This window comes from Lygodium microphyllum, chromosome 11 (assembly GCF_053477565.2).
Source record: "Lygodium microphyllum isolate KBCC chromosome 11, Lygodium_microphyllum_v1.1.10, whole genome shotgun sequence".
Classification (NCBI taxonomy): Eukaryota; Viridiplantae; Streptophyta; class Polypodiopsida; order Schizaeales; family Lygodiaceae; genus Lygodium; species Lygodium microphyllum.
In genome coordinates, this window is record NC_141145.1 from 32123981 (window position 1) to 32141325 (window position 17345).

At 37.1% G+C, this 17345-nt stretch overlaps 2 protein-coding genes across 2 annotated transcripts in view; both read left to right on the top strand.

Moving 5' to 3' along the window:
- The window catches only part of LOC148028676 (uncharacterized), a 182956-nt gene extending 171520 nt beyond the window's left edge, over positions 1–11436 (top strand). The window contains exons 13-14 of the mRNA XM_087688589.1: positions 10929–10977; positions 11285–11436. Of these exons, the coding sequence (XP_087544715.1) occupies positions 10929–10977; positions 11285–11289 (54 nt within the window). The 3' untranslated portion in view covers positions 11290–11436. The remainder of the gene's footprint in view (positions 1–10928; positions 10978–11284) is intronic.
- LOC148028677 (uncharacterized) lies at positions 9636–10635 on the top strand. Its single transcript, XM_087688740.1, has 5 exons — positions 9636–9815; positions 9905–9982; positions 10074–10166; positions 10264–10326; positions 10561–10635. The coding sequence occupies exons 1-5, from the start codon at positions 9663–9665 to the stop codon at positions 10633–10635; spliced, it is 462 nt and encodes a 153-aa protein (XP_087544866.1). The 5' UTR covers positions 9636–9662.
- Positions 11437–17345: the final 5909 nt, after the last annotated feature.

The window sequence follows — 17345 nt, forward strand, 5'->3', positions numbered from 1 at the left end:
GATTTTCATATCATGAATGGTTTTAATTTCATCATACTATTTTCCCTAGTTGATGGCTTTCTAGATGTGAGATGTGACATGATTCAAACTTGCATCACATTCATTGATCATCGCATGAAAGATAAAATATATCATTATGTTTGTCCCTCAAGATTGTAATTAGTCCCCCTTGACTTGCTAGACCTCAAATCCTTGTAAGAACCCTATAATAAAGGTCTAGAGGGCATCTAGGCAAAGACTCACTCACCCGGTAGCTTGAACCTACACCACCATGATTGATCTCAATCACCTCCATAAGGTTTGAAGATAGAAATTGATTCCATTTGGTTTATAAAGTGTTGCGGTAGTAATTTCATACAAAAAGCAAGTAGGGTTGTAGCCATCGAAACTAGGACCGGTCTCAATGATTAATTCGCAAGTAGAAGAGGGTTGTTCTGAGGAAAATAGATTGGTACCAATGCATCTAAAGTCACATGGCAAGCTATGGATCTTCACAAAAGAGAAAACCACTATTCAAGAGGAATCCTGGATTGAGGGTGCTTTTGATTGGAAAGAAAATTTAAACCAAAATAGGTTACCTTATATTACTAGTTTGGACACTACTAATGGAAGAATTGCACTTGCTTGAGATGTTATGGCTTCTATTGCACGAATAAATTATTTGGCACTTAGGTAAGTAGCCTCGTCATCATCGTTTCACCCAACACATATGACATCTCCATAATACACAATAGGGAAAGTAATATGTATTAGTTTTAAATTTATTATTAGTACAATTGAGTTCATCCACAAGTTATAGAGGATCTAGTGGAGTTCTATATAGTGCAAAGAGGAGGCTAAAAACATTGAAAAGTATCCAAAGTTAATTTTATTTTCAAAATGCCTCCTCTTTTGCAACCACTCATCTGTTTCTGCTTTAATAATGGCATCTAGCAATGAACTTTGTCTTCTGAGTATAAGTCAACTTTATAATGTACATACCAATCTCCTCTATAAAAACTTCTGTGTTGTCTTTCTCAAAGCTCCTCAAATCTAAGAGAGGACTTGAGATCATTACTTTGTTACAAAAAACACTAAGCGTATGTTCACCAAAATTAATGACATGATTCATGAGATTGTGAGGAGCCACTTGCATTTTATAGTTGGAATTTCATGACACTGATGATGATGACTCTGATTACAAGCTACTTGCCTATTTTTAGAATCTCCAAAGGGTGAAGACTCTTCTTTTTAGCATGTGCAATGTAAAAGAAGAAACATCAAAATCCAATATACAATTACATTGTGTAAGCATGTAGGTATCAAACATTGATCCATTATATAAATGTAATCTTTTACCAAGAAACACCAAAATCTAATTTTCATTATTGGTGAGCTTGATGAGAGTAATATTACTTTTATATTTGATCCAAGAGGACTGCTACACAAATGTTTGCGGACCATGGGGAAGGACTAAATACGTCACGTGCTTTTGCATGGCTAAGAGATTAGCAGCTATGAGATTATGGTGGATTTTATTTCAACCCGATAAAGACATATTCCAATGTCAAATGGACTTGGTGGCATAACTGCATATGTACATATGCAAGATGATGCATCCTTTATTAAGTTCTAATAATAGAATGAAAAAGGGGGAGACATTATGTATTTCATTAAATTATTAAGGGGTTTAATGTGCTTTTAGGATGCATGCGTAGGGTTGGTAGCAACATTCATTTTGCCGCCATTTTGAGGGAGACGTGTTATAACTCAACCAATATTGAGAGAGAGAGAGAGAGAGGTTTCTTTGAGTTATGGTATCGTCACTATTCATCTGCCTATCCTCTAATCCTCTCACTTTGTTGTCGTTATTCATCTACAATACTGCCTGTGGCTTCTATAGAGGAGGGGGCTTTCGAGGTCGTTAGTCCAGGAGCAGCTGGTGCAGGTAGGCAACCATCGATTAATTTCTGAGATAGCTAGTGTTCATCACCTACATCGCCTCCTTTCCACACCCGACAGGATGGGGCCTACATCTTCATTCTTGATTGCAGAAATAGTGTCTACTCGTCGCATGACATCTTGTTCAGAAATCAAACACGATCAGACAGCTTCATACATTCAACCGCCGCGAAACTAGGCGCTTACTCTTCAGCTCGATTAAGCAGGCCCAAGGGGCCGCCACGGCTGACGGGCACGAACTCTAGCTGAAGGCGGTACGCCTTCCGAGGCATACCAGCGCGGGGCGGCTAGCAGGGGGCCCCTCTCCACCCAGTCACGCTTGCCGTCGGCGCAGGGCGCACCTTCCCAGTCGCACTTGCCATCGGCGCAGGGCGCAAAGGTGCGCACCATATTCTTGGCGCCGTCATAGAAGCTGCCCGTGTGCGTGAGGGTGCCGTCGGAGGTCCAGGTGCCCGAGCCCCTTGGGCCTGTTTGATCGAGTGGTGCTTTACGCTAGTTTCGCGGCGGTTGAATGTCAGCTACACATCATATAGCAAACCTTACTAAAAAGAACAAGCTGGATCTCCCACAGCGTGCAGGTATCCAGCAACACGTCATCCTTTTGACATCAATATATAAGCATCTATTCAAAGATTCAATATTAAAGATTCAGATGAGAAGCGATGTACGATGGGAATCAATATCGTCAAAGTATATCTAGTTGGATTAGAAGAGGACGCGGAAGATGGACCGTGGGAAGGTGGAGCTGCGTCGGATCGAGAATGAGACTGTGTGCAACGTCGTGACCTTTAGCAAGCGCACGTAGAGCCGGACTGTTCAAGAAGGCCAAGGAACTGATCGCCATTCTGTGTGACACTGAGGTATATCTCTCTCTCTCTCTCTCTCTCTCTCTCTCTCTCTCTCACCTGTCCCCCCTCCCTCCCCTCCCTTAATTCATACTAGAATGAATACTTGTAAATAAGTCTTGCGATATGTTTTGATTTGTAGTAGGTTGCTAGGAGTACTTTCATGGTCATGGTCATCATCTACAAGTAAAGCACAACTATACCAAACATACCAATTAAACATAGGAAACAACTATAACCTAGAGAGGGGTCAATATCATTTTCACTAAGAATATTGTGTAAATTTCACTTGGATTTATAAACCTAATTGTAGTTTCTAAGCTCTTAAATGTATGAAAGTTTTGGTGGGATGCTTTGTAAGGAAATTATTGTCTTTTTGCTGATCAAGCTAGTACAAGCATGAGGCCTCTTTCACACATGCATGTATATTTTCTCTATCTTCATGTGCCTCTTTCTCTATTTATGTATTTCCTATCTATCTACCTAGCTATCTTAAGTACTATGGCACAAGGCACATCTCACTTACAAGTCACTTAGTGTTGGGTGAGGGATCTATCATATCATGAAGCTCCTAATAGCATAAGAGGTATTGTGAACCAATAAAACATGATGTCACATATATAAAGTTATGCTTGAGATTGCCGTGAGTAACTAGATTTACTCTTTCTAGGGTTGTAAAAAATCCTAGTATCATTGTTAGTGTGGTTCTTTCCACAAGTTCTTTTTCAATAGGGGTCTTTACATTTGGCTTTTGGTGGTTTCCTTCATTGTAGACTTGAGATTTTAGTAGCTTCTTGTATATCCATCTTGTTAGAGACCTAATTTTATGCATCCTTCATCAATCCACTTTGTGTCTTTCTTGATTTTATGTAAATCTTTCATGGGATACTCTTCTTTTGTTCATATGGTGTCTACTCCTGGGTTACTAACTCTTCACATTCCTTACTTATCTATATCATAAGTCAAGTTTTCCTCATCAAGTTTTCTATTTTGTGGAGTTTCCTAAACAATTCCACTTTTCTTGCATCTAATAATATGAGATACACTCTCGTTGAGATGTATCAACTTACTTGTATGTTTGGTATAGTTGTGCTTTACTTGTAGATGATGGTCATGGTCTTCATGGTTAGTTATCACATAAAATAATGTTGACTTGTCCTCAAATTCAATGCTTGTCAGTATTTTACATTTCCTAGTGCTAAGTAAAATTGGCCCCCATATGGATTGATCTTTGTGTTTCTGACCATATCTCTAGTTTTCCTAGTCTAGTCCAATATGAATATGTCATTTCATAATTGTGGATAAAGAAGATTGTAAAACCACAGGCAGAAGGGATAACTGTTGTGACGGACTACTAAGTGCTTATAGTTCTTGAGAATCTTTATTTTTCTTAAGCCTAAATCACATATTCAATGTGCCTTCATATATGAATCAGTTCGTACACTTATGTGCTTTAAGTTCATACACTTATTGAGAAGTATTTATCTTTTCTAAAGTATAAATCAACTTTTCTATATGTTTTAGCATATCAATCTTCCACCTTTGATATGTAACTTTAATATATAGATTGATTATTTTTTATTTATGTCTATGTTTCGGGAAGCCATAATGAATAATTTAAGGAGATGTCAATGCAATTATAAGTGTAGTCATTCAACCCTTGGTTATCAGAATGTTACTAGACAAACTTACTATGCACACAGTCTCAAGGATATGAATGGGATAATACATTCATCAGTTCTGGCTCATCAAGAAGGTCAAAATTCTACTAACAATGATGTTCCTATGAGTGAAGATAGCCCTCCTATGGATCAACCATCATCTCACTCTTTGCCTAGATGCAGGCGTTTGTGGTGTACATGCAAAACATATTGTGGAGGTGGACGTACGGTTCCTCACTCAACATATGCAAGACACATGAAAATTGAGGAAAGATTTAAGAGTCTCACTACTAATCTTGGTTTACGTGACTCTCAAGGACTACCACAAGATGACATTCTACTAGAGCATAATGACATGGGAGATGAGGTCCATAATGACCCATCAGATGAGATTGACAATTTAGACAAAAGGGAAGATAATGAGGTGGAACCACAACATGAAGCGTTCGATATGGATGATGTTGAACCTTTTTTATTTGACAAAATCGTTCAAAGAATAATTCAATTGCAAGCACTTTGGGATGAGCATCAAGCTTCAATTGAGTTTCAAGATAAAATGCTTAAAATTCTTTTTGGTGATATGGTCAATTCTAATCCCCCCCAAGCACATATGGACAATATATATATGCCAAGCTTGGCCAAACTACTAGTGCAAATGCCTAACACATGGGATGGAGACTTGAATGGTATAAATATTCCTACTTGTTGGGAGAAACTTGGTATCATGTTCACACGGCTAGGTATGGTTAACTCCCAACGTTACAGGGTATGCCAAGGAAGTGAGAGCTCTATTCACGCACCATTGCTTTATCAGCCAAGCAAGGAGGATAACTACATTAGAGACACAATTGAATGCTTGTGTAACACCAGAAAAGGAGGAAGGAAGAAGTTAAAGCGTGACTGTTCACAATGTTGTGAAAAGTGTTCCAAGTGTTCTCTATCGAGAAAAGATATGCTCTCTTTTGACTATGTCTCCATTAGAGAAAATTTGCGTCTACTAACTAGAAGTAGAATTCTATGCCATGAATTGTTGGAAATGTGGAGAAATAAAAACAAATGGTTAATATAGGAGAATACACTTTGTGATTCTACAATAAATGAGTTTTGGGATGGTACAAAATGCAAAAGTGTAAATGATTTTTGGAATCCTGAATCATACTTTGAGCTTCCATTGATATGTAATAACATGCATTGCAAACAAGTCTATATAGCTTGGCCTTCTGCCCAAAGGTCACCATTGCTTGATCATTCATGGGATGATATTGAGAGTGCCTACAAGTTTATCTGCAAATCATGTCGAACTCACATACATGGGTACAAAAGGATTTGTAAGGTACACTTTATTATCATGCTCATCTTTTTAATTAATATAAATGAAATTTGATATAGGTTACTAAAATATGGTGTGTTTTGTGATAAATAGGGTGATCCACGCAATTTCGCCTTGTTATTACATTGGGATGGATTCCAAGCCTCAAAGACAACCCAGAAGAATTGTGGAGTTGTTGAAATCAAAATTCTCAATGTTGGAAAGAGCTCCTTTATTGGAGTTATACCGGTTTTATTTATTCGATTTAGTTGCAAAAAAGTTATTGGAAGCTCTAGTAAACTCTTTCACATATTCATGCAGCCATTGATAGATGAATTAGAAAGTCTATTTGTTGATGGATTTGAAGTAGACTTCAATTATCCAGTCACACAGATTGTTGAGCATGAAAATTCTCTTAGTCGAAGATTCATTGCACGTGCTATGCTAATGATGGTAACTGGAGACCATCCAGCTCAGTGCAAGATTGGATCTTTCAAAGATGGTGGTCAATCGTTTTGTCGTAGAGACAAAGCAATAGCCACTTTGGAGGGTGAGGGCTCAGGACGTTACTTGTATGATCAAAATAGATTCCAGTTGAGATATAGACCAATTAAAAGATCAACCAATGAAAGGCTTAGTTCTTTGACTATGGCAGAGCGAGCCCTCACCCAAGCAGAAAGAGAAGAGATTTTGAAAGATGCGGGACTTTTTGGTAGATCATGCTTGTGGAGACTATATGAACTCTATGGCTTTGATTTATCCCTGGACCTTGTATATGATTGCATGCATATTTTGGCTCTAAATTTGTTCTCAAAATATATATGTGCTCTAATAAGGACTATGGATAATAGGATGAAAGTAAAAATTGATGAGACAACACATCATGTCACTAAAGTGACACCATACTCTATTCGTTATGGTCACTGGCCAAGATATCCTAGTAAGTATTGTGAGAGCTACAAGGCTGAGGAAAATCAAAGGTGGATTCAATGGTGTTTGCCTTATGTACTATGTGAGATTGAAGGTATTTCGAAGGTATTCTATGACCTAGGATTGATTCTGATAGACATTGCTCATGCTTTTTACAACTACACTCGTGACCCTGGTTGGTCTAGAGAAAATATAGACACTTTGAGAGAATTTCTTGGTTCATGGAGAGCAAGCTCTGAGGAGCTCTTAAGATCAAACTCGGCTCCTTTGGAACATGTTGCAGGTATAAATATTTTTTATTTTCTTAGTTTCTTTATTTATATAGCAATTATATTTCACTTTAATCGTGTATACTTTCTTGTCTTACTAAATGTAGGTTTTGGAGAATTCTTGGATGTCATTATTCGACATGGTAGTCATGATGCTTTATGGTGTTATATTTATGAGCATATGGTCTCAGTATATGTCAATATCAAGATAAATAACAAAGATAATGAGATTTCTTATGCAAACTACCAAAGATGCAGATTCTTTACATGGATATTTATGCATATTACAAAAGACCAACATGACAGACTTATGCCGTATCAAAGGATGACAAGAGAACTCCACAAAGCTTTACTACCACCTGATGGATACTTAGTGGATTCTAATAAGTACGATGAATGTCCAGAATGGCATGCATCAGGTCTCATGCATGTATCATGTGTGGAGAAAGTAAAAGAAATATGGAGTTTTCTAGAAAAGGCTAATGATTGTGCATGCAAAAGAGTAGCTCTAACAAAGGGAATAACCATAGGAGCAAAGAAGTTAAGACGCAAGGATGCAACTAATGAAGAAAAGAGATATGTTCATCATAGCTTCAACATAGAGGTGGAAACAGTGACAGAATATAAAAAGGTTTTTCTAAAGGGAGAAGTTTATAAAGTGGGAGATAAAGTGGTGGTAAGATGCGATGAAGACTCTAGAGTGGACATAGATGTTGGCCATTGGAAAGCATGCATATCATCATTTTTTTCGTTAGAATGCAATGGTGAAGTGAAACTCTTTTTTGGAGCTTATTACTACAGACAATGTATTGTGGTTGAAAGTGGCCATGAAAGTCTAGTTGTGGATACCACTACAGGTATGAGTGTCTTGCAAAATGGTTTTGTTCCATTTTCATGGGATTGTATTAGACCAATACAATCATTGTTACACAAATTTATTCCACTTCAACATGGAAACAATATCATCGCATATGAGACAAAAGATTTGAGACCAAGGTCATGTTTGATTAAGATAGGTTGTATCGGTTGCATTCCTCCTTGGCTAGAGGAAAATGATGTTGTCTATATGAAGTTTCATCTAGATGCTTTATGTGAGCCAAATGACCTCAAATGTGCCGTTATAAGAGCAGTACACTATGACATGAAGCAAGTAAAAGTGGGTTGGCAAACTAATGTACACTTGCAAGAAAATATTTGAAAAGTGAGAATAGAGGATCAAGATTGGAAGGATTGGTGGCTATGTGTATCCACGAAAAAGAAATGGAAAGTACTCAAAACAAAAGTAATTGCAATTGACAATAAAAGAAAGATTGTACCTACCATGTGGGATTCGCATGAGCATGAGGCAACAATGTTATGATGGTATGTTTATTGAAGTCTTTTGTTTTGTATTGCTTAATGTAATTTACATTTTCAAACATTATGACGGTATGTTTATTGAAGTCTTTTGTTTTGTATTGCTTAATGTAATTTACATTTTCAAACATGCATTGCAAACACTTTCTTATTGTTACCATGCCTATATAGGTTTGCCATGTCGACTTCTAATCTAGAGATGATGGCTCTTTTGAAAAAAATGATGAATGAAGATCCCAAACTACTTGGGCTTGTGGATTTAGTTTGTGGAAGAAGTGAAAGGTAACTAACTCTAATAACTAAATTTATACCTAATTTTATTACTAATTCATGTGTTCTAATCCAAGTGCTAAGAAATTAAGTGATTTAGTTTGATATAGCACTTCTTTTTAAAAAATACAAGTCTCTTATGTTTCTAAACTTTGGTTTATTATGTGTACATAAAGGTAACAAAATCACAAATGATGGTACAAGAGATAATGAAACAATGAAAGCTAAGGAGGTCATTAGCCCTAATGTCTCTTCAAATCACGATACAGGTATATGTCTTTATTTCTACTAAACATTGAAAATTAAAATTTGTACATATATTACAGCTTGCTTTATTAGGTGATTCATTTTGAGATTAACTAGCTTTAATTAGTCTCTTTGCCTAATTTAAAATGTTCATAGTTATTCATATTTTTAAACTTTGGGTAATTGTGTGTATATATATAAACATAGATAAAAGAACAACAAAAGGTGGGAAAAGAGGTAATGTAAGAAAGGGAGATCACGAGGTTACTTGCGATAATGTTTCTTCAAGTCAAGATGCAGGTACCAACTTTAAGGATCAAAAACTTGTACAAATTTGGTGACCCAAATTGATACAAAATATCTAATTACTTTCTTTTGTGTTATTGAAAATTTTCATAACCTTTTATTATCGTGAGCTTTGGTTAACTCTATGTATATATAGGTAAACAAGTTACTAAAGATGACACAAGAGACAATGCAAGAAAGGAAGACATTGAGATTGCTTGCCTTAACACTTATTCAAGCCCAGAATCAGGTATTACGAGCTTTCTTATGTTGATAATGAGTCATTTTTTGAAATGGTTATACTAACTAATGATATTTGATCACTTGAGTATCAATAGGAGTGATACGCATACCATCATATGATGATATCTATCGGCCACCCATGTTGAAATTTAGAGAAGAGGGTAGACTTTATGGAAAAAAACTCTTGGCTGAATACTTTAAAAGTCAACACACTCTCATGCTCGAAAATTATCATCGAGTACATAGGTGGTTTGAATCCTTAAACCCAAATGATCTACGTTATAAAAATGTGGATAAAGAGTATATCATGAAAATCATATCAGAGAATCACCATGAGATTTTACCATTGAAGTTTATTGGATGTGAGTACATATGGAGAGAGAATGACATATATGAGTGGTGGAAGGGTACAAAGCAAGATGAAAGAAAGTATTTGAAGAAAAAAGATATTTTAAAGAAGGTAAGTTGATTGTGAAATTTTTTATTGGCTTTCCTAATATTTGAGGTGTAGATTCTTAGTTATTGAACTATTAATCTTATGACATATAGAGAGAATTATCAGCATCTCTTGGAGTGGATGATGTAGATAAGCTTCAAAATGTATCAAATGACATAACATCATCAATGGTAAGATGATATGATTTATATGTTTGATATCATAAGTGTAGGATTGGTTATTTTTCTCCTATACTCATTTAGGGGTGTCTATTGATGGCAGAGTGAACCATATGTTGCTACTATTGATTCTAATCAACTTGATGTATACATTCCTAGCATGGATGATATTGCAAATGAACAAGGTTTGAAAAAGGTATCTTATAATCTTATATGCTTATCATTTTTGTACTTGATTCCATATATTTTGGAGACATTTGATATATACACATGATCTTATTTTGTTGATGTAGCATCTTGAAGAAAGTAGCTCCTTTGAAGGACAACAATACAAGCAAACCGATTTATCATTGCAAGTAATGCTTTTAAGTTCATATCAAATAACTTTCTTTGAGAATGTCTCTTATATAGATACTTATACATTAACTTTCATTTCCCATAGATGAATATGTTCGTGGAGGAAGAAAAGAGCTTTGAAGAATTTCAATGTTATACATCCGATGAGGTTCTTTGCTTTATATTAAATTTAAGATTGACCATATGATTCATGTTCTTAACAATATCTTATCCTTTATATGCTTAAAATGTAGGATGTTGAAAATGAAGATGAGACACTTGATATGGAAAATTGTGCCAGTTTTTCAAAGTTATTGTTACATGTTTAGACAAAATAATGTACTCAACTAAACGTCAAGAAACTCTGGAACAAAGTATCCATAGTTCAAGCAATGATAAGGTATGTAATCTTTTTTTCTATATAAATTTTTTAAATGTGATTACTAATTTTAGTTTTGAATGTAGGCTAATCTAGATGATGACATTAATGAAACATCTCGAAAAAGTAAAAGAAAGAGGAAGGTATTTGATATATGTTTGTGAGAGAACAATAGCGTCATAGTTTAGTGAATAACTAAAGATATGATTTATTACATAACTATTTATTTTACATGTTGACTAGCCAAGTGAGAAGATGAAGGATCTTTTGCAACAAAGGAGCATGAAACAAGGTACCAATATCAACGAAAAAGAACCAAAGGTGCTAGATGTAAATGTTTATATTTTTGTTTATGTCATGCATGAAAAGCATAATCTAATTTTTTTATTTTATTTGAATTAGGAATTTAAAGATCTCCCAAACCAAGGCATTGAGATTAACATTTCAAATGATGCTTAAAGGGTAGATTTATAGTTTATATATATATATATAATAGTCATGTAGTTAAATTTATGGCTTTTCATATTATAATTTGTGTCATTTAATTATCTATACATAGTATAATAAGTTACTTATTCTCTTTTTGTTATTCAATGCAGGTTAATATGACAAAAGAGAACATGGAAACCATACTTTTGAAGTATCTTGGTGTGCCTACAATTCATGATATGTACTTTTCTTTAAAGAGTACATACATGAATCTCAAAAAGATTGAAGCTAGCTTTAGAGTCTTGATTAAGGATACAAAGAAGCCAACAAGTGATGATATGATTAAGGAAATTATTTATTGGCTACTAAGAAATGGCAAAGTTGTATTAAACAAAATTAGCAATGTGCTTAGTCTAGATGTGGTGGAAGTTTTAGCATAACTTCTACTTTGAGTTAAGAATTTATTGCTTTTCAACATATTGGAGATTTGAGGGATTACTCAAACATTTTTTACTTTGCAACATATTGGAGATTTAAGGGATAAAACAATCAAGACACACATGTTGCTTAATTAGTTTTTTGTTCTATGCTCCTTTAAAAGTATTTTCATTTTTCTTTTGGTTGCTAGAAGTAGATGTTGATGTCTTAATTTGTTTAATCTATTTTGATCATTAGATGTATGTTATTGATCCTTACTTAGAAATGATGACATTCTCTATATAATTTTCTAGTTAAAAATTTGTTGTGTAATTTCTTATTTGATATTAGCATGCCTAAGAGTAAGGGAAAAGTAGATAAAGTGATAAGGAAAAAAGAGAATTCACACACGGAATTCCCTAGTTGAAAGTACATATAAGTAGGAAATGTAAAAAATAGGAAAAATGAGAGATTTCCTAGTGAGAGTACCTAGGGAATCACCTCTAGAATTTTTTTCCTATATATCGAATATTTCCTATATAGGAACTATTCCCTACATAGAAAATTTTGTATTTTTCTATGTAGGAAATATTTCCTACTTCCTATGTAGGAAATATTTCCTACATAGGAAAGGTCTTACGTGATTCCGTACTTATTATCACTAGGAAATGTCCCATTTTCCCTAGTTTTTACTTTTCCCACTTATATGTATTTTCAACTAGGGAATTCCATGGGGAATTCTCTTTTTTTCCTATATGGGGATCGATTGAAAGTTCCTTGTGAAAGGCTATACCAACTTTACTATTAGCTATTAGTTCTTTGAAGATGGGAATCATATTAGCTAGTTGATATCCCCTTTTCTCATAATCAAGTATTTGTAAGTTCTACAACCATTCCAACTCTATATGAGTCTAACTACATGTGCATCTATAAGCAAAAATGAGAAGAATTGGGATCCACTAAGATTTAAACTATTTTTCGATCATTGATTTTTTATTTCATCTTCATTTTCATCATTTCTAAGTCCTCCACCCTTTGATTTGCTTTCCTTCCCTATGTTTACACCTTGTTCTTATAGTATGGAGATAGAGGTTGCTATGGTATTGAAACATGACTTGATGGAGGTTTTGTTCATTACTAATTGGGGTTGTTGAGTAACTCATCGCAAGTGGGGAGACTCAAAAACATGGCCACCCACTACAAGGGTATACACATATATCGACGCTAAGTAGCGACGTTTTTTTTCAGCGTTGTCGTATTGCTGCGCATTCGAGGTGTGAAATTCACCCAAAAGTTGTGTGTGGGAGTTGATATTTTGTACATACTTAGTTTTTATGTTTGCATCTTTATTCTGCGTGGTAATATAGTAAAGAGGGGTCTTTTACTATCTTTTCTTTCAGCTGGGGTTGCACCTGATAGGTCCTCCTTCAATAATGGTGGGCATGAAGGGATGCTTTCAGCCTATGTTGAGCAGGGCTAAGGAGAGAAGGCTTTACAACTTTATGGGCACATGTAGGTTGAAGGTCTTAACCCATTGGAGTAGACAATTGTCATTGCACTCCAAGCATGTGCAATCCAAGAAGAGAAGGACCGAATAACTCAAATAAAGTTTTTGGAAATTGGACAAGCGTTACATGTTGATGCCCTTCAGAAAGGATTCACATCAGACATTTATGTTTATAGTACCCTGGTGTCTATGTATAGCAAATGTGGGAGCATTGTAGAAGCAAAGAATGTGTTTGATGGGTTGTCTGAGCACACTGTTGTGTTATGGAATGCTTTGTTTTCTGCCTATCTAGAGGTCAGTCAAGAAGATAAAGTTTTGTAAGTGGACTTCAAAATGAAAGCTGAAGATGTGATTTGAATGATATCACAATTTTATCTGCAGTAGTAGCTTACAGTACCACTGGAAGTGTGGAGATGTGCAAATAGCTTCATTTTTAAATTGCTTTGCGAGTTATGATCTGCTTCCTGAGTTTGGAATGGCACTTATCTGCAGGTATGGTGACTATTCATGTATGGTTGATGCTCAAGCCCTCTTCAATGGAATGCTCGAATGGGAGAAGGCCGCTTTTCTGGTTTTAAAAAAAAGAGGTTGCTTTTCTGAGCAGAATATATAGCACTGGGGAAGAGGACAAAGGGGATGTGAGAAAGAAAAAGCAAGAAGGGAGAAAGAAAAAGCAAGAAGGACTATTTTTGAAAAGAGGAGTTTTGGGGGGAAAAAGCAGAATTCGGAATGAAAGCAGAATGGGGGAGTTCCATGTTTTTTTTTCTGTTCCCAGGAAAGAATGGTACTGGGGGAATTCTGAGAAGAGAAGAGGAAGCAATTAGTTGCTTTGTCATTGGTAAAAGGCCAATGATGTGATGTTTTTGTGATCACTCTCTTTGGCGGATCCATGAGTCTTGTCTTGGTTCCTCTCTCCGTGATTCCTTTTCGAGTATTGGACACAGCGACTATCGAAGCGAGAATTGGAAGCCTTCGCTTGGGAGTCTCCCAGAGGTGGCCGCCTGGATGTGCAGGATTCAGAGCAAGACAATGACGATGAGGACATGTTCAAAGGGCGGTTCTACATCGTTACCCGCATGCTGACAGAGGTCGAAATGTGCTCTCCTGTGGAAGAAAGCAAGGGTATTGCCACCATCATCAAGGCTCCCAGGATCAACACCCAGCCAGTTCAACCCACTACTTCAAATCCTCCTAGTGATGCTTCACACACTGGGGATCAGTCAAAAACTTGTCAAAGCAGCTCAACTGGTACTGTTCCTGCTAAAATAGATGCTATCAGTTCGCAAAGCATTCCAATGCCTCAGAAAATAGCCAGAAGCTGTGCACAAACAGGTGAAAGTGATGCAATCAGTGCTGTCGAAGACTGAATCACAGCAATTTCTGATGCATTGTGTGGTAAAATTAATGTAATTGCATACCAAAGTACTGCAATTCCTACTGCAGGAGGTGTTCTAAGTGCCACACTTGCGAGGGAGATTCAAGAATTGAGAGAGACAGTGTACCCTGACATAGAGATTAGAGTTTCCCTTGTGGGACATCAGGAGAACCCAGATGGTGAAACTAGTGCTAAGACAAGCTCTAACACCAAGCCCATTGACATAGTAAATGTACGGACAACGAAATTCAATCTCCAGCTTGAGGAGAATGTAGGAATCACAGTGGATTCTTTGCCTGATTGCAAGAGTCCACTGAGAAAAAGTACTACTAACAGTAGGAACAGACCAAGAACAAGGAGCGTTACAGACAATGATTTTACAGAGTTGAAAGGTTGCATAGATTTGGGCTTTGTGTTCACACAGGATGATATCCCTAGGCCTTGCAGTCGAGATCCAGATGTTAAATCCCCACAGCAGTTAGTGGGGATTGCATAACCTGGAGCACAGTGTCTCTGAAAAATTCTGCCTCCATTGCAGAAGTGCATGCATCCATAGAGCTCACAGTCAAGATCCTGAATGCCAGCACCTTAAACTTCTTCTCATGGCTGTCTGGAGGTTGGCGGATACCCTCTCCAGACACTTGGTTCAAGACATCCACATGTGTAGCTTAAAGAAACAGACTAGAACCAATGGTGCTTGAATTCAATAGCTCTTCAGGTTGAGAACAACAAGTTTATTGAACATATGCATATTAAATCAACAATCTTTGCATTCAATATGAAGAGTTTGGAGTTTACTATTGCATAGCCTTATCTCACTTGATTAATCTTCTATCTTGGAATTTCTCAAGAACCTTTGTGGTCGCGACTTTTCTTTCGAAAACATTTCGACATCTTTGGTGAACCCGACGTGAAAGCGTCGCAAAAATTTCAGGATGGGAGATACTTCAGCATCCATTTCAGCCTCTTCTACAATTCCAGCTGCGTCCTCTACTTCAGCTCCATCATTGACTGCTGCGTCAAGTACTTCAACAGATTATCTAAAGCAGATTTTGTAGAATATGTCCATGTATATGCAGCTTTAAAATCAGCTGACACAATTGTATATGCAGCAACAACAGCAATTGCATCAACAACAGCTGTCTCAGCAAAGGCAACTATATTCAGAGCAGGAGAATGCAATTAGTGCGACTAAGGCGATTGAACAGTTGAGAATGAGAAGAAGCTATTTGATGGCCGTAATGTTTCAGCATATTTGAAGACATATGAGATCAAGATGGGGTTTTTTGGAGTTCGAGCTGGACTTATGAGTAAGTATTTCCTTCGTCTTGTCACACCTGCCTTGAGGGCAAAAGTGATTGATCTTTTTATTCAAAATTCGCATTGGCAAGATTTTAAGAAAGCCCTGAAAGAAGAGTATTTCCTTGAGGACTTTGGGATGGCTACACGGCGATCATTCCGAGAGTGGGTCTACATGCCAAACAAAGGTCTAGCTGCTTCAGAGTTGATTCGAGAATTTGAAGAGAGGTATAGTCAGCTTGATGCCATTAAACAAAGAGCATTGGATGTTGAGAAAGTTGAGCTTTTCTTGCAAGCTGCAGATCCTGCTCTTCAGGAAGAATTAGGATAACTTCTTGAGGATCGCACAAAGCCTATGGGTCTTAAAATGGATTGGCAAGATGCCCAGGATGCAGTCTCGACTTTGACCAAGAGGAGGATATGGAAGACCCGTCTACAGAATGGTTCTATGACATCGACAATGTCTTCTGCTCCTATGCCTGCTTCTATCCCTGTTATTTCTTCTCCTCCTCAGCCAGTCTCTTGGCCTATGCCAGTGCCTATTGTTTCTACTCCTCCTATTCCTCCTGCTCCAAGACCGATGCCAGCTCCTTCTGCTCCAAAACCATCCACTCCGTCGGTGCCTACCTCTCTTGATGACATAATCAAAGGCATAACGAATTTGACACTGGAGTTAATTAAAGCGGAGTTGGTGGGAAAATTGAAAGAGCAGTTTGCTTCGACTGCGCCTACTATTTCTTCTAGTGCTCCTATTGCACCTAGGAGTGCTCCTAGTGCACCTAGGAGAGATCAAAGATGTATTTGGTGCGATAGTACGGACCATCAGCATTGCAGGGATTGTGAATCTTTTCAGGATGCAAGGAGGAAGAATTTGGTATTTTGGGGACAAGATGGTAAGATTTGGTTGACTGAAACAGGAGCTCCGCTTGCTACCAACTTTGAGGAAAGGCGGAATGAAGAAGTTAGTGGATGACATTGTTGAGATATCGAGCTCCACTCGTGATACGCCAGGGTGACCGTTGTGTATTTATGTCACCGACTTGTCAGTTGCAGATGCGGTTGGTACACCGCCCCTGAATAATAGCTACATGATAGCTATCCTTATCTACTCTAGTTTGTGGCTCAGTTAGTATGCCACCTTAGTTAGTTGAGTTTGGTTTTGAGACCCATATCTAGGGTTCTTCTATTTCTTTGTACTTGAGTTCTTTTGGCTTCCACAACTAAGAAGAGGAAAACTATTTTCAGCCTCCACCCTTGTGTGTATTCCCCCATTGTACAAGCAAGAAAGCTTCAAGTGAAACTCCTTCCTTCTCTCCCACAATCTTGACAGACATGGCTGCACGTACTTCTTATGTGGCAGCTAGAGGAGATGCTTCTGCATATGGAATCCAGATTGAGAAGAGATCAGAGAATCAATCAGCATTATGGACTTATGCTATGGAGACGGCAAACAAGGGAAAAATTCAGCAAACTGTTTTAACTAGTGCAGGCTCTAGCATCAGATCTAAGACAGGTTGGGATTCGCCTGTTGTTGACAGGTACTCTATTTATGCCTACTTGGGTAAGTCTCAGGGAGCAGATGTACTTGTTGAAGAGAAGCGTAAGAGGGATGAAGAAAATCCAAGTGTAGCTA